The sequence below is a fragment of the Eleutherodactylus coqui genome, chromosome 1 (assembly GCF_035609145.1).
Source record: "Eleutherodactylus coqui strain aEleCoq1 chromosome 1, aEleCoq1.hap1, whole genome shotgun sequence".
NCBI lineage: Eukaryota > Metazoa > Chordata > Amphibia > Anura > Eleutherodactylidae > Eleutherodactylus > Eleutherodactylus coqui.
Window position 1 is genome coordinate 66,582,306 of NC_089837.1, and position 27,895 is coordinate 66,610,200.

A 27,895-nucleotide genomic window follows, 5' to 3' on the forward strand; every position below is an offset into this window, starting at 1 on the left:
GTGACAGAAGGAGCCCCCTCCACCTTTCATCTGCTTACATGCTGCAGTTGCTTTTGATTGTGGCATGTAAGGGGTTAAACTGCCTGGATCTGAGGTTTCTCCATTCCTACTGGTTAGAGTAGGAGCCCGGCAACTCAGTCAAGCCCCAGCTTTAAAAGTAAACATGCATGTTGAGGTTTAAGGCCCTTTACTGGGGTCACACTGTTGTTGCCGCTGTTGGTATTGTTGCCACCGCTGTTGTTTCCATGGCTGACACTGTTGTTGTCACCGCTGTTGTTTCCACGGCTTACACTGTTTTTGCCACCGCTGTTGGCGTTGTTGCCGCCGCTGTTCTTTCTACGGATGACGCTGTTGTTTTCACAGCTGACACTGTTTTTGCCGCCGCTGCTATTTCCACGGCTGACGCTGTTGTTGCCGCCGCTGTCGGTTTTGTGCCGCCGCTGTCGTTTTCACGGCTGACACTGTTGTTGCCGCTGCTGTTCTTTCTATGGCTGACACCATTTTTGATGTTGGTGTTGTTGCCGCTGCTGTTGTTTTCACAGCTGACACTGTTGTTGCCACCGCTGTTGTTCCCACGGCTGACACTGTTATTTCTGCCAATGTCACTGTTGTTTCCACAGCTGTCACTGTTGCTGTTGCTGCCTTCAAGGAACGGCTTCCTGATGTTCATTCTGCTACGACCTGAGACAAACAAGAATGATATATTCTTTAGAAGTGCAAACAGAAATCAAAGCAAAACTCTTCCGCAGCATCCGCACTGGGATCGCGGGGGATTTACAGGGCGATATCTGTCATTTTTAAAAATTCTCTCTCCTTTTTCACAGTTAGGATAATTTTTAAGCATAAAGAAAATTCCTTTAAAGTTAATTCTTTAGTGACCAATCACATAAACGTGCGGCATTGATCTGTAGGGTGAGTATGGAACAAGCTCGGTAGTCATGCTTGCTTCATACTTGGCTGCTACTAGCTAATTCCTACAGCTGACATCTGCTGACTATAGCCACAATCAGAGCTGGCTCCCATCATGGCCATTTATCTACTTAGATGCCGCAGCCTATATAATCTCTCTATATAAGCTCTAGCGCTGGTATAACTGCGTCCCTTCTCTAACTAACATGCGTCTATAAAAGTATTCCCTAATAAGACACAGCCTGTCACTACTGTGTAGATGGTTGCTATGAGAATTCTCTAGGTGTCACCCCATAAGATCACCCCTTACGGCCTTTGTTGGGATTTTCTGGCAGCCAATTAATGAGCTGTTCTAGGAGGTCCAGCATCTCCTGCGACACTTCTGAAAATAAGAAGAGATGTATACAGCTTAGTTTTAAGACTTGCTTTCTTATGGTAGAGGGTATTTCTAAAAAGAGTTTACTGTCCTGTTTTTCCTCTGATGACCTCTCCTCCGATAGGCCATCAGTATTTGATGGACAGGGGTCTGCTGCTCAGAAACCCCATCCATCAGCTGATCATCTGGCCCACTGCAGTGACAGCGGCATCAGCAGACATTGCATGAAGTGGGAGCGCCGGCTTCACAACCCATGAAATAACTACTTACTTTTACTTTTGGCTTTCCGCATCCAAGGATACCTCTCCTCGGGGTCATCCGGCAGCACTGCTGACAGATGTGGAAAGGAGAAGTCATTTATACAGTGTTGAATGTTAAATAATGTTAGGATAATTTTTAAGCACAAAGAAAATCCCTTTAAATTAACCCTTAAATGACCAATCACATAAATGTATTTCATGGACAGGGGTCCGCTGCTCAGAAACCCCATCCATCAGCTGATCGTCTGGCCCACTGCAGTGACAGCGGCATCAGCGGACATTGCATGAAGTAGGAGCGCCAGATTCACAACCCATCAAATAACTACTTACTTTTACTTTTGGCTTTCCGCATCCAAGGATACTTCTCCTCGGGGTCATCCGGCAGCACTGCTGACAGATTTGGAAAGGAGAAGTCATTAATACAGTGGTGAATGTTAAATGGTACTGTTGAAAAATACAACTGCAAAAACAGCCCCATGTAGCTTCATGTAGTCTGAAAAATAAGGTTATGTTTTTTGAAAGTAGGGATGGAAAAATAAAAGTTTATGTTTCCACGGCTGACGTTGTTGCTGCCACTGTTAGTGTTGTTTCCACAGCTGTCACTGTTGTAGCCGTCGCTGTTGGTTTTGTTGTCACAACTGTTGTTTCCACGGCTGACGCTGTTGTATCCGCGGCTGTTAGTTTTGTTATCACCACTGTTGTTTCCACTGCTGACGCTGTAGTTTTCAACAGAAATCAAAGCAAAACTGTATAATCTATAGCGATGATCTGTGTGTATGCTGTGTAGAGATGATACACATAATATACAGGCACTAATAGATGGGAGAAGACTTTACCTTCAGAGTACGGTTTTCGGATGGTTTTCATGTTACGACCTGAGAAAACCAAGAATGATATATTCTTTAGAAGTGCAAATAGAAATCAAAGCAAAACTCTTCCGCAGGATCCGTCGCAGCGTCCGCACTGGGATCGCGGGGGATTTACAGGGCGATATCTGTCATTTTTAAAAATTCTCTCTCCTTTTTCACAGTTAGGATAATTTTTAAGCACAAAGAAAATTCCTTTAAAGTTAATTCTTTAGTGACCAATCACATAAACGTACATCATTGATCTGTAGGGTATGGAACAAGCTTGGTAGCCATGCTTGCTTCATACCTGGCTGCTACCAGCTAATTCCTACAGCTGACATCTGCTGACTATAGCCACAATCAGAGCTGGCCCCCATCATGGCCATTTATCTACTTAGATGCTGCAGCCTATATAATCTCTCTATATAAGCTCTAGCGCTGGTATAACTGCGTCCCTTCTCTAACTAACATGCGTCTATAGAAGAGTTCCCCTATAAGACACAGCCCGTCACTACTGCCCAGTTTATACTATGTAGATGGCCGCTATGAGAATTATCTGTGTATCACCCCATAAAATCACTACTTACGGCCTTTGTTGGGATTCTCTGGCAGTCAATTAAGGTGCTGTTCCAGGAAGTCCAGCATCTCCTGTGACAGCTCTGGAAATAAGAAGAGATTTATACAGATTAGTTTTAAATTAGTTTTCTTATGGAGGAGAGCATATAGATGGCCGCTATAAGAATTATCTTTATCACCCCATAAGATCACCCCTTACGGCCTTTGTTGGGATTCTTATGGTAGACGGTCCTTCTAGAAAGAGTTTCCTGTCCTGTTTTTCCTCTGATGACCTATCCTCCGATAGGCCATCATTAGTTGATGGACAGGGGTCCGCTGCTCAGAAACCCCATCCATCAGCTGATCGTCTGGCCCACTGCAGTGACAGCAGCATCAGCGGACATTGGAGGAAGTGGGAGCAACGGATTCTCAACCCATGAAATAACTACCTACTTTTACTCCTGGCTTTCCGCATCCAACGATACCTCTCCTCATGGTCATCCGGCAGCACTGCTGACAGATGTGGAAAAGAGAAGTCATTTATACAGTGTTGAATGTTAAATGGTACTGTTGAAAAATAAAACAATAGGGTTATGGTTTTTGAAAATGGGGATGAAAAAATAAAAGTTTATGTTTCCATGGCTGACAATGCTGTTGCCGCTTTTGGTGTTGTTACCACCACTGTTGTTTCCACGGCTGACTCTGTTGTTGCAGCCACTGTCACTGTTGTTTCCACAGTTGACACTGTTGTTATCGCCACTGTTGTTTCCATGGCTGATGCTGTTGTTGCGGCTGTTGTCAGTATTGCTGACAGTTCTGCAAAGGAGCAGTCCTTTATACAGTTAACCTGTAAGACATGTTTTATCTGTGGGGGTTCTTAGTCAGTCACTATATGTGTATAATCTATAGGTGATCTGAGTGTATACTGTGTAGAGATGATACACATAATATGCAGGATTTATTAGATGGGAGAAGACCTTACCTTCACGGAACGGTTTCCAGATGGTAATTCTGTTATGACCTGAGAAAAGCAAGAATGATATATTCTTTAGAAGTGCAAACAGAAATCAAAGCAAAACTCTCCCGCAGGATCCGCCGCAGCATCCGCACTGGGATCGCGGGGATTTACAGGACAATATGTGTGGTTTTTTTTAAATTCTCTCTCCTTTTTCACTGTTAGAATAATTTTTAAGCATACAGAAAATCCCTTTAAAGTTAACCCTTTAATGACCAATCACATAAACGTGCGACTGTAGGGTGAGTATGGAACAAGCTCGGTAGCCATGCTTCCTTCATACCTGGCTGCTACCAGTTTAAGTGGAACCAGCTGTAAGTCACTTTATCAGACTCACAGTTCAACTCTCAGATTAACCGCCCATACGGGATTCAACAGACACTTTGTATTCCTAATCTCTTTGTGTTTGCTGTCTCTTTACCTACTCATCCGGGCTGGTACACGCTCTCTACAGATCACACCGATCAGCACTCAGTGTCTCTACAGGTTAAGGCTCCGCATCTACAGCAGCTTATTAAAGCGTCCGCGGGGGCCACAACAAAACTCTTTTCCATCCGCACGCTCACACACAGTCCCCAGTTATACAGTGAGGGCTTTTTCACATGAACATAAATATACAGCGTATTACACAGTGAATAAAACAGTGATTTCAATGGGTTAATTCCCGTGTGCGTATTTCAGTCACGTAAGAAAAAACTAAGCATTTCTTATTTTAGTGTATATTATGTACCAAAATAACCCATATTAAACTGAAATCATTGGGAACAGCCTTTCAGGGTTTTTTGTGCACAATAAGCAGAAAGTATGCACATTTCAGTCACATAAATACGCTGCATATTTACGTAACTGAAATACATATATGCCCATGTGAATGAGCCCTAACCCGTAGACGTCCTCACGCTTTCCTAGTACACAAATGCATCTATGTCAGTAAGTCACATACAGTTATATACCTGGGTAGATTCCCACATCTCCCCTTACAGTCTCTTATGTCTGCATCCTGTTAAATAAGTCTATATCCTCTATGGACAGACATGCTATATTACCTTCAGTATATGTAGCCGGGTGGTGGGCAGCAGGTCTTCTGTAGCTGTATCTCCTGTAAGAAACAAGAACATACTGACTTCAATCACAAAGCACGGAGCAAACCAATATATAGAAGGTGTCTCAAAGCAAGGAAACACCCAGAGAAAATGAAAATGGTTTAGCGGATGATGATCCAACGTTAGACACAAACTGTAGAGGAAGGGAGGAACCGGCTAGGCCATGTAACCTGAGTATTGCAGTATATTCTACATGCAATCAAACGATCACTAATTCAAGTCCCCTATTAGGACTTGAATTGAAAAAAAATCTAAATTAAAATTAGCTTAATAACCTTTTGTTGAAGTGAATGGAAGATGAACTGCAATTCCAAAAACAACACACAAAGAAGGGTGGCGCTGTTTTGGGGGAAAAAAAACACCATGTTTTTCTAGCCCTGGACAACCCTAATACCCCCATTATGTCAATATATTGAGGTTGTCTGTATCTTTTATAAATTGGGGAACAGTTTCCTACAGTTATAAGTAATGACATAAACTAGAGGAAGTAATAGTAATAGTAATGGCCAAAGTACATAAAACAGGTTTTGCACCAGCAGCACTAAACTTCCCACACTGGGTCAGGCCATTGTATGCAATAGCTAGTCAAGGTGTTTCAAACTGCACACTCCATAGAAAGTCCATATAGAAAAATTGTAGAACTGGCAGCATATGGGGATGCAGTAAAAAAGAGTAATTTATTCTCCCATCACAACAGACAAGCATGAGGAAGGCTGTCAGGCCGAAACGTCGCTGTCTGTTGTGATGGGAGAATAAATTACTCTTTTCTACTACATCCCCATATGCTGCCAGTTCTACATTTTTTCTAGTTATAGTAGTGACATCATTATACACTTACCGTTTATACTAGGAATAGTCTAAATAATAACGGATCCTAATTCTGACCTCCGGTCTAGATGTTCCTATGGGGAGAAAATGGCATTCATTAGTTTCATGCATCATCTACTTTTGGGCTCCAATCCCAACCCGAGATTTATAGGGCGCATCTCCTATTACAGGAAGACTAGCGAATTCTAACTAATATCCTGTAAATGGCGCGGACTGCGGGGACGCTCACTAGTGGGGAGACAACTTGTGAAAAATCAGTTTGGTGCAAATTAATTTGAACTTAACCACAAGTTCACCAAAACCCCTAAAACTGCTGTATTAGGGCGCCCACCCACTAGCGTTTTTTTACTGCGAAATTCGCAGCGTTTTTTTTTTGTCTGCAGGGGTCTTTGGGCTATGGGACATGCAAAGCTAAAATCGCGATCGCGATTTTTACATTACAAGTCCCATAGACCCCCTGCAGAAAAAAAAAACCTGCGAATTTCGCAGTGAAAAAAAATGCCAGTGGGTGGGCGCCCTAACACTGTCTAAAAGTGGTGATAAAATAATGTAACATTACCAGGTAACAGGCGAGAAGCTGCCGTGTCCAAAAAAAAAGAATCAAGAAAATAAACGCTGTGCTTCGTAGTATCTCCATTGTAGCAGGAATAGTCAGGATAATAACGGTCCTAATTCTGAGCTCCGGTCCAGATGTTCCTATGGGGAGAACAAGGCATTCATTAGCTTCATATATCATCTACTTTTGGGCTCCAATCTGAACCCGAGATTTATAGGGCATATCTCCTATTACAGGAAGACTAGAAGATTCTAACAAAATAATCTCCTGTAAATGGCACGGACTGCGGCGGCGCCCACTAGTGGGGAACCAACTTGTGAAAAATCAGTTTGGTCCAAATTAATTTGAACTGAACCACAAATTCACCAAAACCCCTAAAACTGCTGTATAATACTATCTAAAGGCAGCCATGAAATAATGTAACTTACCAGGTAATGGACAAGAAGTCATGATGTTGAAAAAAGCCACAAACACAATCCAAACCATAAGAGCTGTGCTCTGTAATATCTCCATTGTAGCAGGAATAGTCAGAATAATAGCGGTCCTAATTCTGACCTCCGATCCAGATGTTCCTATGGGGAGAACATGGCATTCATTAGCTTCATATATCATCTACATTTGGGCTGCAATCCCAACCCGAGATTTAGAGGGCGCTTCTCTTATAAGTGTTACCTCACACTTTAGTATGTGAAAAGATGCTCGTCAAGTGCCACGCAGTTACATCATTAACGACACGCTTTTGCGTTAGTTTAAACACATATTATCGTACAATCTGTGCTCGCTTAGCCATGTTACATGGGTGCAGGAATATAACCCCTTCCCGCTATAGGATGTACAGTTTTTGGCTGGGCCCAGGAGGTGGCCACCACTGGGACTACCTCCCCTTTACCTTAGTAGGCTGCATAAATTTATTGAAAATTAAACTATTGTCTAAATTTGTGTATGTCAGCTATAACTCCCCAAAATTCCCCTAGTTTCCCCCAAATTTTCTGATACTCTCCACCTAATAGTACTAGTACGCAGCATGTTATGTAGAGACTGCCTTCCAAGCTTTAAATTAGAAGCCCTTTGCCTTCCGATTGATTGGTGGGTGGGCGGGGGTGCCCTTCTTTAGCTAACCAACTGGTTTATTCAGGCTGGTGGTTGTCCTCATCTAATTACAATCAAGCAGTGGGCTTGGATCAGAGGGCTGGTACTGAAGGGCCGTATTTCCATGGGGATTGTTTTGCCACCCCTATGATGCTGAGCCTTAAAGTGTGGCATTCTGTCCCGAGGAGGCGGCTAAATGTCCTCTGAATACTTCCCTGTGGGGTAATCCACATTTGCCCCATCTGCACCACTTTACTGAATCCTCATTCTGAGGGCTTTATGGAGTGACCATCCTTACTGATATAGTAAGTGAGGGCAGCTTTTTAGTTCATGCAGTTTAATGTTACTATACCCGCTAACTGCTACTTTAGGTATGCCAACTACGGCTTACTGTTAGAGCCCGGTACAATGGCCTTACAATCTCACGTTCCTTGATTCTTCTGGAGGCTTTGGCTTAAATGTGTAACTTTTGGAACTACGTTCTAGTTTTTATACTCATTTAACATGCTATATATCCCAGATGTGGACTGTGATGAGAGTGGGGATATCCTGGCTGGCCCTGGCTCTCTACTGGTCAGTGTTAGGCCGTCATCACATGGACGCACAGAGAATAGAACCCATTGATTTCATTGGGTTTGTTCACATGCGCAAATTTTGGTGTGCGTATTTTGGTCGCACAAAAAGACGCTAGAACATGCTTTACCTTTCTGTGTCCCCATTAGAGATGAGCGAGCGTACTAACTAAGGCAAATTACTTGAGCGAGTATTGCCCTTTTCGAGTCTCAAAAGATTTGGGGGCCAGCAGGGGGGCGGGGGAGAGCGGGGAGGAACGGGGGGGGGGGGGGGGAGATCTCTCTCACACTCTCTCCTTCCCACCCCCCCATGCTCACTCCCGCAACTCACTGCTCACCCCCACCGGCCGCCGCATCTTTTGAGACGAGCATGTACTTGAAAATGGCAATACTCGCTCGAGTATTTTGCCTTAACCAGTATGCTCGCTCATCTCTAGTCCCCATAGAAGTCAATGGGGGTTCGGAGTAAGAACAACTGCGAACAGGCTTTTTTGTATTCAGCTCTCAGGACTGGATTGCTGACCAATAGCAGGGCAGTGCTTAGCAGGACATACACAAGAAGAAAGTACGGAGCAGGGAATTGTGATAAATGTAGGTTCAAGCTGCATATCCGCAGGGATGCGGCGGCCATCTTGAAAAATAGCGATGTGGAGAAGTATCAGAAATGAGGAATAGCATAAGATGGCAATGTTGCCCAATTTATACACACAACCAGCTGTGCATAAACATCTGGAATTTTTGAAGATTCACAACCAAAATACTACTTTTAAAAAAAAACTTTATTAAACGTAATCAATAGCAAATTAAAAAAATAGTAAAAGTTTACTTTTACCTGTTGATGTATCAAAATTAAATAAATTAAAACTAAGTATTGCTGCATCCGTAAAAGTCTGATTAATTTAAAAAAAAACAACACATTTATCCCACATCGTGAAGGCTATCAAAAATTATATATATTGGGGGGCGTGGCCTGATGCAGTGGAGGAAAGTCGTGTGAAGGCAAGCTCCGCTCTAAAGACCCTCAAGAAGCGACTTTAAGCGACTCCAGCCCTGTCAAAACGTGCAGAGAGACTCAGCACACAGCGGAGAAGAAATGCCTAAACGGAGAAGTTCAAAAACACCGCTCACTAAGGTGTCGGACTTCTCCTCTCGGGGCTCGGCGAGACCGGAACGAAGCACCCAAGATGGCGCAGCTCCGAGCACGAGCTCCGGAGCTAGCGGAGAAGAGCTGCAGTCCCCAACACACCTCCTGGAGGGAGCGATCTCACCAGCTGTCAGCAGGGAGAAACCACGCAAGAGGCAACCGAGGGAACTCCTTCAAGAGAGGGTGAGTGAGGAGAATGAAGTTTTGCATGAAAAAGATGCATGTAAATCCAAAATGGTGTCAAGCTGTTCTCAATCTCCATCCACCTCCCAGCACTCCTCCCCCTCCACGAGTCCTGAGAAGCAAAGACCTTGCCTCTCTCCCTCTCCCAGTACATGCCAGCAAAGGCTAAAATTTGGAGAACAGTTAATAATGAATGTTCCATCTTCTAATGCTCCTGCCTCAGAAGATTTTATCAAGAGTAGAGATGAGCGAACACCAAAATGTTCGGGTGTTCGTTATTCGGAACGAACTTCCCGTGATGCTCGAGGGTTCGTTTCGAACAACGAACCCCATTGAAGTCAATGGGCGACCAGAACATTTTTGTATTTCGCCGATGCTCGCTAAGGTTTTCATGTGTGAAAATCTGGGCAATTCAGGAAAATGATGGGAATGACACAGTGACGGATAGGGCAGGCGAGGGGCTACGTGTTGGGCTGCATCTCAAGTTCACAGGTCCCACTATTAAGCCACAATACCGGCAAGAGTGGGCCCCCCCCCTCCCAACAACTTTTACTTCTGAAAAGCCCTCATTAGCATGGCATACCTTTGCTAAGCACCACACTACCTCCAACAAAGCACAATCACTGCCTGCATGACACTCCACTGACACTTCTCCTGGGTTACATGCTGCCCAACCGCCCCCCCTCCCCCCCCACAGCGCACACCAAAGTGTCCCTGGGCAGCCTTCAGCTGCCCTCATGCCACACCACGCTCATGTCTATTTAGAATTGCGTCTGCCATGACGAGGGACCGCAGGCACACACTGCAGAGGTTGGCACGGCTAGGCAGCGACCCTCTTTAAAAGTGGCGGAGCGATAGCCCACAATGCTGTACAGAAGCAATGAGAAATAGAATCCTGTGCCACCGCCATCAGGAGCTGCACACGTGGGCATAGCAATGGGGAACCTATGTGCCACACACTATTCATTCTGTCAAGGTGTCTGCATGCCCCAGTCAGACCGGGCTTTTTAATTCATAGACACAGGCAAGTACAACTCCCTATTGTGAAGTCCCTGTCGACCCACAGCATGAGTGGCTCCCTGGAACCCACCGGCGGTACACAGAAATATCCCATTGCATTGCCCAACACAGCTGAGGTAGTAATGTCGTGCTTAATGCAGGTGGGCTTCGGCCCACACTGCATGCCCCAGTCTGACTGGGGTTCTTTATAAGTGTACAGATGTAGTAAAAACTCCGTGTGCACCTACAGCATGGGTGGGTGCCAGGAAGCCACCGGCGGTACATAGAAATATCCCATTGCATTGCCCAACACAGCTGAGGTAGTAATGTTGTGCTTAACCCTTTCCAATCCAATTTGTATATGGTTTTCCTAGGGGGCTTACTCTTTTTCTGCTGTTATACAACGGCGCTATATGCTGGCTAAAGCCAGTACTGCATGAGCTGACATGTAGGATAGGCTCCGACAGCAGAGACGCTGGCAATATACAGTAAGAGAACCCCGACGGACGTCTACCAACAACGGAGCTGTACAGCCTTAAACCCTAATGTCTTCACAGGTCACACAGTGGACTGGAAAGGGTTAATGCAGGTGGGTTTCGGCCCACACTGCATGCCCCAGTCAGACTGGGGTTCTTTACAAGTGGACACATGTAGGTTAAACTCCCTGTGGACCCACTGCCTGGGTGGGTGCCAGGAAGCCACCGGCGGTACATAGAAATATCCCATTGCATTGCCCAACACAGCTGAGGTAGTAATGTCGTGCGTAATACAGGTGGGCTTCGGCCCACACTGCATGCCCCAGTCAGACGGGTTCTTTAGAAGTGCACAGATGTATTAAAAACTCAGTGTGCACCTACAGCATGGGTGGCTCCCTGGAACCCACCGGCGGTACACAAAAATATCCCATTGCATTGCCCAACACAGCTGAGGTAGTAATGTCGTGCTTAATGCAGGTGGGCTTCGGCTTACGTATCGCTGCTGTCCGCTGGTGGAGAACAGAAGTCTGGGGAAATCCAGCCTTTGTTCATCTTGATGAGTGTTAGCCTGTCGGCACTGTCGGTTGACAAGCGGCTACGCTTATCTGTGATGATTCCCCCAGCCGCACTAAACACCCTCTCCGACAACACGCTAGCCGCAGGACAAGCAAGCACCTCCAGGGCATACAGCGCTAGTTCAGGCCACATGTCCAGCTTCGACACCCAGTAGTTGTAGGGGGCAGAGGCGTCACCAAGGATGGTCGTGCGATCCGCTACGTACTCCCTCACCATCCTTTTACAGTGCTCCCGCCGACTCAGCCGTGACTGGGGAGCGGTGACACAGTCTTGGTGGGGAGCCATAAAGCTGGCCAGGCCCTTAAAGACTGTTGCACTGCCTGGGATGTACATGCTGCTCAATCTACGCACATCCCCTGCTACCTTGCCCTCGGTACTGCGCCTTCTGCCACTAGCGCTGTCGGCTGGGAATTTTACCATCAGCTTGTCCGCAAGGGTCCTGTGGTATAGCAACACTCTCGAACCCCTTTCCTCTTCGGGAATCAGAGTGGGCAGGTTCTCCTTATACCGTGGATCGAGCAGTGTGTACACCCAGTAATCCGTCGTGGCCAGAATGCGTGCAACGCGAGGGTCACGAGAAAGGCATCCTAACATGAAGTCAGCCATGTGTGCCAGGGTACCTGTACGCAACACATGGCTGTCTTCACTAGGAAGATCACTTTCAGGATCCTCCTCCTCCTCCTCCTCCTCCTCCTCAGGCCATACACGCTGAAAGGATGACAGGCAATCAGCCGGTGTACCGTCAGCAGCGGGCCAAGCTGTCTCTTCCCCCTCCTCCTCATCCTCCTCATGCTCCTCCTCCTCCTCCTGTACGCGCTGAGAAATAGACAGGAGGGTGCCCTGACTATCCAGCGGCATACTGTCTTCCCCCGCCCCCGTTTCCGAGCGCAAAGCAGCTGCCTTTATGGTTTGCAGGGAATTTCTCAAGATGCATAGCAGAGGAATGGTGACGCTAATGATTGTAGCATCGCCGCTCACCACCTGGGTAGACTCCTCAAAATTACCAAGGACATGGCAGATGTCTGCCAACCAGGCCCACTCTTCTGAAAGGAATTGAGGAGGCTGACTCCCACTGCGCCGCCCATGTTGGAGTTGGTATTCGACTATAGCTCTACGTTGTTCATAGAGCCTGGCCAACATGTGGAGCGTAGAGTTCCACCGTGTGGGCACGTCGCACAGCAGTCGGTGCACTGGCAGCTTAAAGTGATGTTGCAGGGTGCGCAGGGTGGCAGCGTCCGTGTAGGACTTGCGGAAATGTGCGCAGAGCCGGCGCGCCTTTACGAGCAGGTCTGACAAGCGTGGGTAGCTTTTCAGAAAGCGCTGAACCACCAAATTAAAGACGTGGGCCAGGCATGGCACGTGCGTGAGGCTGCCGAGCTGCAGAGCCGCCACCAGGTTACGGCCGTTGTCACACACGACCATGCTCGGTTGGAGGCTCAGCGGCGCAAGCCAGTGGTCGGTCTGCTGTGTCAGACCCTGCAGCAGTTCGTGGGCCGTGTGCCTCTTATCGCCTAAGCTGAGTAGTTTCAGCACGGCCTGCTGACGCTTGCCCACCGCTGTGCTGCCACACCGCGCGACACCGACTGCTGGCGACATGCTGCTGCTAACACATCTTGATTGCGAGACAGAGGAGGAGGAGGAGGAGGAGGGTGCTTTAGTGGAGGAAGCATACACCTCCGCAGATACCACCACCGAGCTGGGGCCCGCAATTCTGGGGGTGGGTAGGACGTGAGCGGTCCCGGGCTCTGACTCTGTCCCAGCCTCCACTAAATTCACCCAATGTGCCGTCAGGGAGATATAGTGGCCCTGCCCGCCTGTGCTTGTCCACGTGTCCGTAGTTAAGTGGACCGCGGCAGTAACCGCGTTGGTGAGGGCGCGCACAATGTTGCGGGAGACGTGGTCGTGCAGGGCTGGGACGGCACATCGGGAAAAGTAGTGGCGACTGGGAACTGAGTAGCGCGGGGCCGCCGCCTCCATGATACTTTTGAAGGACTCAGTTTCCACAACCCTATACGGCAGCATCTCAAGGCTGATGAATTTTGCTATGCGGACGGTTAACGTTTGAGCGTGCGGGTGCGTGGCGGCATACTTGCGCTTGCGCTCGAACACTTGCGCAAGCGACGGCTGAACGGTGCGCTGAACTACACTGCTGGATGGGGCCGAGGACAGCGGAGATGAGGGTGTGGGTGCAGGCCATGAGGCGGTAGTGCCTGTGTCCTGAGAGGGGGGTTGCATCTCAGTGGCAGGTTGGGGCACAGGGGGAGAGGCAGGGGTGCAAACCGGAGGCGGTGAACGGCCTTCGTCCCACCTTGTGGGGTGCTTGGCCATCATATGTCTGCGCATGGTGGTGGTGGTGAGGCTGTTGGTGTTGGCTCCCCGGCTGAGCTTTGCGCAACAAAGGTTGCACACCACTGTTCGTCGGTCGTCAGGCGTCTCTGTGAAAAACTGCCAGACCTTAGAGCACCTCGGCCTCTGCAGGGTGGCATGGCGCGAGGGGGCGCTTTGGGAAACACTTGGTGGATTATTCGGTCTGGCCCTGCCTCTACCCCTGGCCCTGGCCACCGCACTGCCTCTTGCAACCTGCCCTGCTGATGCCCTTGACTCCCCCTCTGAAGACCTGTCCTCCTGAGTAAGCGTTGCACACCAGGTGGGGTCAGTCACCTCATCGTCCTGCTGCTCTTCCTCCGAATCCTCTGTGCGCTGCTCCCTTGGACTTACTGCCCTTACTACTACCTCACTGCAAGACAACTGTGTCTGATCGTCATCGTCCTCCTCACCCACAGAAAGTTGTTGAGACAGTTGGCGGAAGTCCCCAGCCTCTTCCCTCGGACCCCGGGAACTTTCGAATGGTTGGGCATCAGTGACGATAAACTCCTCTGGTGGGAGAGGAACCGCTGCTGCCCAATCTAAGCAGGGGCCCGAGAACAGTTCCTGGGAGTGTTCCCGCTCCTGAGCAGGTGTCATTGTAGTGGAGTGAGGAGGCTGGGAGGAAGGAGGAGCAGCAGACAGAGGATTCGGATTTGCAGCAGTGGACGGCGCAGAACTGCGTGTTGACGATAGGTTGCTCGAAGCACTTTCTGCCATCCAGGACAGGACCTGCTCACACTGCTCATTTTCTAATAACCGTCTCCCGCGTGGACCCATTAATTGGGCGATGAATGTGGGGACGCCAGAAACGAGCCTCTCTCCTAATCGCGCAGCAGTCGGCTGCGACACACCGGGATCAGGAGCTCGGCCTGTGCCCACACCCTGACTTGGCCCTCCGCGTCCTCGGCCGCGTCCACGTCCTCTAGGCCTACCCCTACCCCTCAGCATGCTGTATTACCAGTGATTTGATTTCACAGGCAGGAAATAAATTGGCGCAAGACTGCAGGCCAAATATAATTTTTTCCCTTTTTGGAAAACGAAAGGCCCCACTGCCTCTAGTGAATGAATAATCTAAGTTTAATAACTGTGCTGTGTCCCTGCTAATGTGTCACAGAACGTGAGGGTAGCAGAGTTATTATAACTCTGGCAGAGCAGGTATTTTTTTTCCCAATTAAGGAAAGCAAATGGCGAAGCCAGCAGTAAAGCGTAGCTGGGTGCGTATGATTTAGCAATGTTTTTTCACGCAGCTCACACGTGTCCACCGCCCGTAAGGACGGACAGAGGCTGGACAAATAGATTTGTTTTCACTTGTTTTTCCACCAAAAGGCAGCACTGCGTATATTCAATGAACATGAGAAGTTTAATAACTGTGCTGTGTCCCTGCTAATGTGTCACAGAACGTGAGGGTAGCAGAGTTATTATAACTCTGGCAGAGCAGGTATTTTTTTTCCCAATTAAGGAAAGCAAATGGCGAAGCCAGCAGTAAAGCGTAGCTGGGTGCGTATGATTTAGCAATGTTTTTCACGCAGCTCACACGTGTCCACCGCCCGTAAGGACGGACAGAGGCTGGACAAATAGATTTGTTTCCACTTGTTTTTCCACCAAAAGGCAGCACTGCGTATATTCAATGAACATGAGAAGTTTAATAACTGTGCTGTGTCCCTGCTAATGTGTCACAGAACGTGAGGGTAGCAGAGTTATTATAACTCTGGCAGAGCAGGTATTTTTTTTCCCAATTAAGGAAAGCAAATGGCGAAGCCAGCAGTAAAGCGTAGCTGGGTGCGTATGATTTAGCAATGTTTTTCACGCAGCTCACACGTGTCCACCGCCCGTAAGGACGGACAGAGGCTGGACAAATAGATTTGTTTTCACTTGTTTTTCCACCAAAAGGCAGCACTGCGTATATTCAATGAACATGAGAAGTTTAATAACTGTGCTGTGTCCCTGCTAATGTGTCACAGAACGTGAGGGTAGCAGAGTTATTATAACTCTGGCAGAGCAGGTATTTTTTTTCCCAATTAAGGAAAGCAAATGGCGAAGCCAGCAGTAAAGCGTAGCTGGGTGCGTATGATTTAGCAATGTTTTTCACGCAGCTCACACGTGTCCACCGCCCGTAAGGACGGACAGAGGCTGGACAAATAGATTTGTTTTCACTTGTTTTTCCACCAAAAGGCAGCACTGCGTATATTCTATGAATAATAACTGTGTTGTGGCCCTGCCTATACAATTCTTTCCCTGCAGTATCAATGGAGGGTGTAATGCTCTGCAGAGGCGATTTTGAGAAGCCCCAAAAAAATGCAGCACAGCTAACAGCAGCCTGGACAGTACTGCACACGGATAAATATGGCCCTAGAAAGGACCGTTGAGGTTCTTGAAGGCTACACTCACTCCTAACACTCTCCCTGCCTATGCAGCACTTCTGTCCCTAATGCCAGGTGCAACGCTCTGCAGAGCCGATTTTGAGAAAAAAAAAATGCCACTGCTAACAGCAGCCAACACACAGCTATCAGTGGCCCTAATAAGGACCTTTGGGGGGTCTTGAAGCCTACACTAACTACCAATTCTTTCCCTACAGCAGCTCCGGTATAAACAGCACTGTCCCTCATCTAACTTACCAGGCATCTGAGGCGAGCCGCGGGAGGGGCCGACTTTTATATTAGGCGAACACCTGATCTCGCCAGCCACTCACAGCAGGGGGGTGGTATAGGGCTTAAACGTTGCAGGGGGAAGTTGTAATGCCTTCCCTGTCTTTCAATTGGCCAGAAAAGCGCGCTAACGTCTCAGGGAAGGAAGTGAAAGTAACCAGAACACCGCATGGTGTTCGTTACGAATAACGAACATCCCGAACACCCTAATATTCGCACGAATATCAAGCTCGGACGAACGCGTTCGCTCATCTCTAATCAAGAGCATGATGTTAGCCCTACACAGTTCTTTGCAAAAAGACATCCAAGCTCTGTCAGCCACAGCTAACAAATCTATACATGATTTAGAAACCCGCGCTGACCACGTGGAAACTAAAATGGGCGAAATCACAGCATCACATAACAACCTGATTGATGCCCACTATACGTTAGAGGAGGAACTAGAAACCGTAAAAAACAAACTGACCGATTTAGAAGATAGGAGCAGGAGGAATAATATAAAGATAAGAGGTATCCCGGAAAGTGTCCCTCAAGCGGAACTAAAACAGTTCCTTGTCAAACTAATAAAAACAGCTCTACCCAACTCTAATGACCAGGACTGTATAATTGATAGAATCCACAGGCTAGCTAAGCCAAGCTTTCTGCCGGACTCTATACCGAGGGATGTAATTGCTAGGCTGCACTTCTACCATGTAAAAGAAGAATTGATGCTAGCAGCTAGACAGAGCCATTTTCTACCACCTGCATATGCCAACATAAGCCTATTTGCAGACTTATCGCAACCCACGATAAGAGCAAGGAGAGCTCTTTCACAAATAACAGCATCCCTGCGTGCTGCGAACATTCCATATAAATGGGGATTCCCAACAAAAATTTTAATGCATAGAAATAATGCGTTGCATGTCATTTCCTCCCCGGAAGCAGGTGAAAAGATCTTAAAACAGTGGAACATCCCGCTACTGGAGGAAGCACAGCCAAACAAGTATCCTAATCCGAAAAAAGGAACCAACAGAAGGGCGCTGCCCTCCACCCTGTCAAGGGAAGAACCTACCAACTCGCTGTAGAATGCGCCGTTTTGACGGACTGGGCTCACTAAATACGTGAGTAATTGATGGGTCTTATTCTGCAAGGCGGACTTGAACCCCCCCATCATATACCAGGTTAACCCTGATAAATCGCAGAAATTTTTCTGTTTTATGTCTCAGGTCTCTATTCTAGCCTACAGTGTCCAACTGAGGATGGTACCACTTGGAAAAGGTCCTGAGACTGTTTTCATATGTTATGCATATTATGTTACGTTTGTTTTGTACATTGCCAGAAAGATTCCTTACAACACACTCATCCTAAAAAAACACCATGTCTATTAAAATATTTTCACAAAACGCCAAGGGGCTTAATACTCCCTTTAAAAGGGCAATGATTTGGAGGGATGCAAAGATAAATAAGGTGGATGTACTTTGTGTGCAGGAAACACATTTTTCTGAACTTGCATCATCCAAATTCGCAAATAAGAACTTTCCCCAAATTTTTTCGGCTACTGCCCAAAACAAAAACCATGCAGGAGTAGTTATAGCTTTTAAAGAAGATCTTCAGTTCTTGGTGGAAAACCAAATAATCGATTTAAAAGGGAGGTATATTATCCTACAAGGTACGCTTAACGGAACCCCCCTCACCATAGCTAACATTTATGCTCCCAATAGTTCCCAAATCTCCTTTGTAAATAAAATAATGAAAAAAATAAGAAGAATCCAGAAAGGGAAACTAATTATATGTGGTGATTTTAACATTATACCGAACAAAGAATTTGACTCAACAGCCAGACACAGGACAGCACCCACCCTTCAATCTTGGCTTCATAAAGAAGGCATGTACGATACCTTTAGATGCCTCAACTCCTCCTCAAGAGAGTTCACTTTTTTTTCACCCAGGTTTAAAACATTTTCCCGTATTGATTTATTTGTGGTTGACAGGTGGACTCTCACCTCCATAACAGAATCTTCCATAGGAGTGACCACATGGTCCGATCACTCTCCTATCAGTATCACTCTAAAAGTGGGCCCCCCCTTCAACCCCACCAGAATTTGGCGAAATGACACAAACTTATTTAAGTCACCTAATACCCAGGGACAAGTTAAACAAGCCCTGCTAGAGTATTTTGCTCTGAATGAGAACTCAGAAACAAGCAACTTTACTATCTGGAATGCCCATAAGGCAGTCATCAGGGGAGTTTTGATTAAAGGAGATGTCCCGCGCCGAAACGGGTTGTTTTTTTTTTTAAACCCCCCCCCCCGTTCGGCGCGAGACAACCCCGATGCAGGGGTTAAAAAAACCACCCGCACAGCGCTTACCTGAATCCCGGCGGTCCGGCGTCTTCATACTCACCTGCTGAAGATGGCCGCCGGGATCCTCTGTCTTCATGGACCGCAGGGCTTCTGTGCGGTCCATTGCCGATTCCAGCCTCCTGATTGGCTGGAATCGGCACGTGACGGGGCGGAGCTACACGGAGCTACACGGAGCCCCATAGAGAAGAGGAGAAGACCCGGACTGCGCAAGCGCGGCTAATTTGGCCATCGGAGGGCGAAAATTAGTCGGCACCATGGAGACGAGGACGCTAGCAACGGAGCAGGTAAGTATAAAACTTTTTATAACTTCTGTATGGCTCATAATTAATGCACAATGTACATTACAAAGTGCATTATTATGGCCATACAGAAGTGTATAGACCCACTTGCTGCCTCGGGACATCTCCTTTAAATTAAAAATAGTAGAAAGGAAAAACAGGCAAGCTAAGATAAACTCTTTACTAGAGAAAATCCAAAAACAAGAAGAAAAAGAACAACAATCCCCCTCAAAAAACGTCCCCTCGGAGTTGACCTTATTGAGAAGGGAATTAAGAAAAGAACTATTAGAAAACTATAATAAAGGCCAAATATACTCAAAAGCTAACTACTATACCAACATAGACAAACCCTCGAAATTGATGGCAAAAATGGCAAAGAAAAGACAAATAAAAGCCAAAATCCCATATATAAAATGCCCGATTAATCCCACAACGCGTATATCTCACCCGCAACAAATTGCAGAACAGTTCCAGAAATTTTATGCAAATTTATACAATTTGAAAGATTGTAAGATGACTCCCCAGCCTACTCCTGAAATTATAAAAGAGTTCCTAGATAGTATATCCCTCCCCTCGGTGGGATCACGGAACGCTGCCCTAAATAAACCCATTTCAATAAGTGAAATCAATAAAGCGATATCACTATCTAAGAGTCACAAGTCCCCAGGGCCAGATGGCCTGTCGAATGAATATTATAAATCCTTCGCTCCTATTCTATCCCCTAGACTGACCTCGGTATTTAATGATTTCATGGACAAAAGTGAGATGCCTGAGGAAATGCTACAGGCAATTATTATTACGCTATCAAAACCAGGTAAAGAACCCACAGTCCCAGCGAACTTCAGACCCATCTCGCTCCTGAACACTGACATTAAGTTATATTCAAAAATCTTAGCCTTGCGACTGCTGGAGGTCCTACCAGAAATTATACATAGTGATCAAACAGGGTTCATAAAAGGCAGAAATGCAACTGATGGGGCGCGTAGAACCCAGAACCTGATAGAGATAATGGACTCGAGTCGGACGCCTTCTCTCCTCCTTTCCCTGGATGCGGAGAAGGCGTTCGATAGAGTCCACTGGGAATTCGCATTTGCGGTTCTTCAGAAATTTGATGTAGGGAGGAATTTCCTACAAGCGGTCCGGGCTCTCTACACGAAACCATCGGCAAAGATATTAGTAGATGGGGCCTTGTCCTCCCCTTTCTACATAACGAACGGCACCCGTCAGGGGTGTCCCCTTTCCCCCTTAATGTTCGTGATGGTGATTGAACCCTTAGCGGAATCTATCAGGACAAACCTAAAGATTAAGGGTATATCTAGTAATTTAAGACAACATAAGATAGGGCTTTTTGCCGACGACGTTCTTTTGACCCTGGAAGATCCCTTAAACTCATTGAGGGAGGTACGAGAGCGCATTGCACATTTCAGTAGTGCCTCTTATTACAAGCTTAACTCAGATAAGTCGCAAATTCTGGGAATAAACATCGATAAGAAATTAAAACTAGAAATTCAGAAAGAATTCCCATTTCAATGGCCCTTGGAAATTCCATACTTAGGGATCAAACTATGCCAAGCCAAAATAAATATTATCCCATCCAATCTAGATCCGTTATTTCATTCATTAAATTCAGATTTAGACAACTTAGCAAAGAGGGAGTTTTCTTGGGTGGGCAAAATAATTCTATATAAAATGTTAATCCTTCCGAAGATCCTCTACCTCTTCCGAACATTATCCCACCCTATTCCGAGGTTCTCAGTCATGAAATTCCAAAAACAACTTTCATCATTTATTTGGGGAAAAAAAAGACCCAGAATAGCGGCATCGATCCTACATCTGCGAAGGGGTCAAGGTGGTCTCGGGGTCCCAAATCTTTGGGCATACTATCAGGCAATTGTTATTGGTCAGTCGGGAGTGTGGTTGAGGGAGCCCTCTTTCCCCCCCTGGGGACATATAGAAAAACATATTAATCACAATAGACCCCTAGGGCTGCTTATCATTACTTCCATAATAGAAGCATTATACCCTCATATCATTACACATTCGTTAACGCAAAATCTTTCTCCTATGATGGAAAAGACCATGCAATGCTGGAAAAACTTAGAACATAATTACAAAACTGCCTCCAGAACGAGTACTACTCAAATTCCCATTGAAATTCTCCTATACTACATTCAAGATATAAACATAAAAGAGTGGAGCAAAAGGGGAATTAAATGGTTAACAGATCTCTTTGACAGAGACAAAATATTAACTTTTAATGTACTTCAAAGAAAATTTGATCTACCAAATTCGGAATTGTACTCTTTTATGAAAGTTGTCTCTTTTCTAAATAGTTCCCAATTAGAGAAATGCTCTATTCCTACACAGTTAGAAATATTGCTCCAGAAAGCGAGGTCAGGTCAGGGCTTAGTAACCAAAACAATATACGACTGCATCTCTGGAAATTTGAATAATAGTAAAAAAATGCATCTAATAAACTGGGAACGAGATTTGAAAAAGAGTTTTTCTCCGGCTCAGTGGCTAAACTCTTTCATGTGGGCAAATAAAGCCACTCTTTCGGCAGGTCTACTCCAGACTCACCAAAAACTCGTTTCCAGATGGTACTATACACCCGCAAAACTTGCCAGATGTTTTAGAGATGCAGATAGTGGTTGTTGGAGGGGGTGTGGTAACGAGGGTTCCCTATTCCACCTATTTTGGGCGTGCCCGATAATTCAACCATACTGGAGAGAAGTCTTCAAAAACATAGAGGCCATAACAGGCGTAAGGCTGACGGGTTCTCCACAAATGGCTCTTCTACTCTTAGAATGTGATTCTATACCGCAAAAAAACTGAAAATGGATATGTCACTTCCTATTAGCAGCAAAAAATTTGATTGCGAGGAAATGGAGATCAGTGCCCCCCCCCCATAAACGCAGAGGTATTAGACATGATGGCAGATCATTATCAGTACGAAAGAATACAAGCTAAAAACAATAATTGTTTACATAAATTTAACTATGTTTGGAAACACTGGCAAAAGTTTTCGTTATAAAATTTGTTTTTAAGTTTGAAAAAGTTTAATGACTCAGAAACAATGATCAACAAGATTATCAAAAATTTCTCATCTGGAAGAAGTAATACTGAAACTCTTCAAATAATTAAAAAATGCTTTAAATAATATCGCAAGCCTAACTGTTTATCGGAATTTTTTTTTCTTTACATTAAAAATTTATACTACAAGTATATATTGAAACATAGTTCAAACATCAATAAACAAGTGTTTAGCTCCTTTATCTGTTAATGCTATACTATTAGATGGTTAGAGTGTTTAGAATACAAACTGTACTTGTATTTATGTATATTCAGTAAGAAATAACTGTATGTACCATTTGAAAATGTTTAATAAAAATTATTTGAAAAAAAAATAAATAAATTATATATATTCACACAATGCCAATACTGTGCTTTTTTTGGTCAATCCATCTCTACAAACAATTAAATAAAAAGTGACCAAAAATTCACAGCACAAAAAATATAAATTTGATATCACCATCATAATACTGACCCACAAAATACAGACAACACATCATTCCTGCTGCACGCTGAGGGCCATGAAAACGACCCCTCCTCCCAAAAGTTATAAGATTTCCTAGTTTTCATTTCATCCCACTTGATTTTAAAAGTTTTCTGATACATTATACAGTGCTGTATATTAAATGGCACCACTGAAATTACAATTTGTCCCACAAAGACCGCCCTCATGTAGCCGTCGCCGGAAAAATAGAAAAAGTTATGATTTTTTGAAAGTAAGGATGGAAATATGAAAACAAAAGTGAGAAAGGGTTGAGGCAGGAAGGGGTTAAGTAGTGTTTTCTCCATATGTAACCCAATCAAATAACTACTTACGGTTACTGATTATATCATGGATCCAAGGATACCTTTCCTCGGGGTCATCCTGCGGCGCTGGGACAATGTCATCATTCACATTGCTGGTACAAAATAAAAATCACTGCTTTAACAAGAGGATGAATAACAATATAGGAAATGACGTACAACATTGTTTCTCTGGTGAGAGTCTCTACCAGATTGATGTACCACACACTTACCTTCCTATTAGAAAAACTGAAGTTGAAGCCAAGATGGTGGTATTCAAAATGGCCGTCATGCTGATGACATGGCCTAACAGACTTCTTCTTTCCTCCACAACTTGTATCTAAAATTGGATGATAATCCACCAAACCATTTTCCTTTTATATGGGTGTTTCCTCTTGTGGGTCAGTCCAACGCTAAAGGGATGAGGGTCATCAACATGACTCCGCTGATGCCAACTACTCCATGTTAGAGTTCATACCTTTAAATACCTTCAGGGTATGTTGGTGTTATTGTAGGCGATGTTTTTCCTATCACGCTGGCCGGCTTTTCTGCAATATGCAAAATTCATAATAATTTAATTGAAAGGCAAAACAGAGATGTTCTATCAACAGCAGATTTCAGTCATTGGAAACACAATAGACATTGGTAGCTTCTTCTATGGGGTAAATTTTTTTCTATTCTTTGGATAAATTAACCCCTTCCTGGCAGCCACCATACATGTGAGGTGGAGGCAGTGTGTCACCGTATGGTGAAATAAAATCGAGTCTGCTAAATACGTGGCTGTCTTTGATAGCTGCCACCTGGCCGCAGTGTCCAAGATCAGAGAGAACTGAGATACCGGACATTTAATCATTTTATCATATAATTACCCTGACAGAAGAGACCCCCCCCCCCCCATCATCCCCTCTGGCGTGCCATGGATTTGTTATAGAGGAATAAATAGTAATAGTAACAACGTCATTATACACTTACCATTTATACTGGGAAGGGTCAGAATAATAACCATTCTCAGATGGACCTCCGGTCCAGATGTTCCTATGGGGAGATTAACATTAGTTTTATACATTACCTACAACTGGGATCCAATCCTAACCCTAGATTTGTAGGGCATATCTCTTAGAACAGGAAAGCTAGAACAAAACAAAAAACTAACAGGAACTTTTATTATCATGATAATATGTAATGAGATATCGTGACTCTGTAGTCACCATTAAGGGGTTAACCTCCCTCTAGTTTACAGGTAAATGGTAGAAATCAGAGAAATAGAAGGTGGACATTATATGTAGATAAAGAGGAAAGTTCTTCTCATCTCTCCAGTTTTGACTGTCAGTTTCTCTCCGGGGGTCACGGTGTTCTCATCTGACAGCCCTGTAAATAACATATAAATACACAGGTTATCAGCATGCTTATAGCATTAACCCCTTCTATCTCCGTGGGATACATGTAGGTGACTGAGGTGTGGGTTGGATACAAGGCGGACTGCGGCGGCGCTCACTAGTGGGGAACCAACTTGTGAAAAATTCAGTTTGGTCCAAATTAATTTGAACTGAACCACAAGTTCACCAAAACCCCTAAAACTGCTGTATAACACTGTCTGAGGGCAGCGATAAAATAATGTTACATTACCAGGTAACGGGCAAGAAGTTGTCATGTTAAAAAAAAAACGCAATTATCATCCTAAAAATCAGATCTGTGCTCTGTAGTATCTCCATTGTAGAAGAGACGGAATCATGGATAGTGGGATCATTTATCGCAGCTCTGATTTAGATTGGGAGCTTAAAGTTGTTAAAGAGATAAAGTTTGAATAACAATGATATGGGGTAAGAGAAAAAAACTACTAAAAAAAGAATAGAGTCTTGTGAGTAAACAAAACTAAGTGACTATGAAAAGAATAAAGAGAAGGGCTCACCTGGCGTGGACAGCTAGCCTGTGGGGAGGGGAGGCCGCCACACCTGTAGTCCTGGTAAGCCGGACACTTCTTCTGCACCAGATGCATCCATGGGACAGGAAGATTCCAAAACCCAAGGCAGGGAATCAGGACAAAGACAACTATAGTTTAAAGAAAAAACAACAGGCGCTCATCAGTTAATGTAGGGGCAAATTGGTAATACTCATTAGCGAGAAGAGATGTGTTTGATGTGGGAATTAGAACCCTCCTTTTGTCGTACATCAAGATGCAATGTAGACACATATTACTAGAAAGCAGGTTTTTTAATGATAAAAAGGTAAACACAAGAGCTTCACAATGTTGAAACGCGTTTCGGTGCCCATATAGCAACTTTATCAAGCATGACTTAACAGACCAATATCACTGAATATATAACAAGTTCTAAAATATTAACAGGAAGTAAGACGGTGGGAGAGGAAGAGCGTTTTAGCTCCAAGGCTACCTTAGTTTGCGTTCCGTAGTCAGCTGGAGATGCAAGGGATGCCATATCTCAGGCAGGAGACGGGAGTGGAGCAGGGGAGGGAGGCCTTGTGTCACCGGGACGCGGCGCACAGTAAGACCTCTCAGATCATTGCACAGAGGACGATGGAGGAGTGCGCACCGTAGTGGTGAGGGGCAGGAGGTCTCTGTCACATCACCAGTAAGCGACACGCGTGTCCATCTACTGGGCCATTACACAGATCATGGGTGTGAGCACCACCGTAGCAGGGGGCAGGGAAAGCTGATGCCATCCCTCATCGTGACAACGTGCCCACAACTGAACAAGGAAAACATTATTAACCCTAAATCACTAAACAAATTTTCAAGTTACCCTTTCACTACATATTAGTCTCACAGACTAACAAAATTAAACGACAATATTTTATTTATCATATTTATTAGTGAAAAAGTAACTTATATGAAAGGAGATTTATTAAATTTAACTAAAAACTATCAAACTAAATAAATTTATTACTTACAGTCATTGAAAAGTGGAACAGTGTGTCCGCCACTTATAGCCTGCAGCAGTGGCAGGAGAAATTGGTCATCCTGGGCTTCTGGTATGGACAATATCCACAAATAAACAATTGGTGAAAAATTGTGAAGTCTCTATGTGTCACCTCACAAGATCACCCCTTACGGGCTTTGTTGGGATTTTGTGGCAGCCAATTAATGAGCTGTTCTAGGAGGTCCAGCATCTCCCGTGACACTTCTGGAAATAAGAAGAGAGGTATAAGATTAGTTTTGAGACTTGCTTTCCTATGCTAGAAGGTCCTTCTAAAATGGGTTTCCTGTCTTGTTTTTCCTCTGTTGACCTATCCTCCGATAGGCCATCAGTATTTGATGGACGGGGTCCGCTGCTCAGAAACCCCTTTCATCAGCTGATCATCTGGCCCACTGCAGTGACAGCAGCATCAGCGGACATTGGAGGAAGGGGGAGCGCCGGCTTCACAACCCATGAAATAACTACCTACTTTTACTTTTGTCTTTCCGCATCCAAGGATACCTCTCCTCGGGGTCATCCGGCAGCACTGCTGACAGTTCTGGAAAAGAGTAGTTGGAAAATAAAGTTATGGTTTTTGAAAGTGGGGGTGGAAAAATGAAAGTTTATGCTTCCATAGCTGACACTGTTGTTGCCGCTTTTGGTGTTGCTACCACCGTTGTTGTTTCCTCGGCTGACGTTGTTACCACTATTGTCACTGTTGTTTCCACAGCTGACACTGTTGTTGCCGCCGCTGTTGGTGTTCTTGTCACCACTGTTGTTTCCACGGCTGACACTGTTGTTGGCGCCACTGTTAGTGTTGTTGCCGCCACTATTGTTTCCACAGCTGCCGCTATTGTTGCTGCCGCTGTTGGTGTTGTTGCCACTACTGTTGTTTTCAACAGAAATCTCCCGCAGGATCTGCTGCAGCATCCGCACTGGCATCGCGGGGGATTTACTGGGCAATATCCGTTATTTTTTAAAATTCTCTCTCCTTTTTCACAGTTAACATAATTTTTAAGCACACAGAAAATCCCTTTAAAGTTAACCCTTAAATGACCAATCACATAAACGTATGTCATTGAGCTGTAGGGCGAGTATGGAACAAGCTCGGTAGTCATGCTTGCTTTATACCTGGCTGCTACCAGCTAATTCCTATAGCTGACTGTATCTGCTGACTATAGCCACAATCAGAGCTGGCCCCCATCATGGCCATCAGTGTTTCTCAACTCCAGTCCTCAGGACCCCCAACAGGTCATGTTTTCAAGATGGCCTATAGTAAGATCACTGGTAGCAATGTCTGAGGCACTGACAATAATTACATCATCTGTGCAATACTAAGGAAATCCTGAAGACATGGCCTGTTTTGGGGTCCTGAGGACTGGAGTTGAGAAACACTGATTAGATGCTGCAGCCTATATAATCTCTCTATATAAGCTCTAGCGCTGGTATAACTGCTTCCCTTCTCTAACTAATATGCGTCTATAGAAGTGTTCCCCTATATGACACAGCCCGTCACTACTGCCCAGTTTTATACTGTGTAGATGGCCGCTATGAGAATTTTCTAGGTGTCACCCCATAAAATCACTACTTACGGCCTTTGTTGGGATTCTCTGGCAGTCAATTAAGGTGCTGTTCCAGGAAGTCCAGCATCTCCAGCGACACTTCTGGAAATAAGAAGAGAGGTATACAGTTTAGTTTTAAGACTTGCTTTCTTATGGTAGAGGGTCCTTCTAAAAAGAGTTTCCTGTCCTATTTTTCCTCTGATGACCTATCCTCCGATAGGCCATCAGTATTTGATGGACAGGTATTCGCTGCTCATAAACCCCATCCATCAGCTAATCGTCTGGCCCACTGCAGTGACAGCGGCATCAGCGGACATTGCGTGAAGTGGGAGCGCCGGCTTTACACCCCATGAAATAACTACCTACTTTTACTTCTGGCTTTCCGCATCCAAGGATACCTCTCCTCGGGTCATCCGGCGGCGCTGCTGACAGTTCTGGAAAAGAG

The 27,895-nt window shown here is 45.3% G+C and overlaps 1 protein-coding gene across 1 annotated transcript; it reads right to left on the reverse strand.

Annotated features, from left to right (window-relative positions):
• Window positions 1–286: 286 nt before the first annotated feature.
• LOC136619739 (hybrid signal transduction histidine kinase E-like) lies at window positions 287–26,830 on the reverse strand. Its single transcript, XM_066594532.1, has 16 exons — window positions 26,560–26,830; window positions 26,045–26,116; window positions 23,949–24,011; window positions 23,753–23,805; window positions 23,210–23,316; window positions 23,010–23,092; window positions 6,879–7,022; window positions 6,454–6,590; window positions 5,952–5,968; window positions 3,625–3,764; window positions 3,402–3,515; window positions 2,382–2,420; window positions 1,876–1,989; window positions 1,556–1,615; window positions 1,220–1,291; window positions 287–681 (listed from the first exon to the last, which is right to left on the reverse strand). Exons 1-16 carry the CDS (start codon window positions 26,828–26,830, stop codon window positions 287–289), a joined length of 1,881 nt encoding a protein of 626 aa, XP_066450629.1.
• Window positions 26,831–27,895: the final 1,065 nt, after the last annotated feature.

Coding starts and splice junctions, on each gene's coding strand:
- LOC136619739 (XM_066594532.1), bottom strand. CDS start 26,830: ATGCCAGTGCGGATGCTGCAGCAGATCCTGCGGGAGATTTCTGTTGAA. Junction 23,317..23,752: donor CAGCTATCAAAGACAGCCAC/GTATTTAGCAGA, acceptor ATCCAATTTTAG/ATACAAGTTGTGGAGGAAAG. Junction 7,023..23,009: donor CCATGATATAATCAGTAACC/GTAAGTAGTTAT, acceptor TTCTCCCCATAG/GAACATCTGGATCGGAGGTC.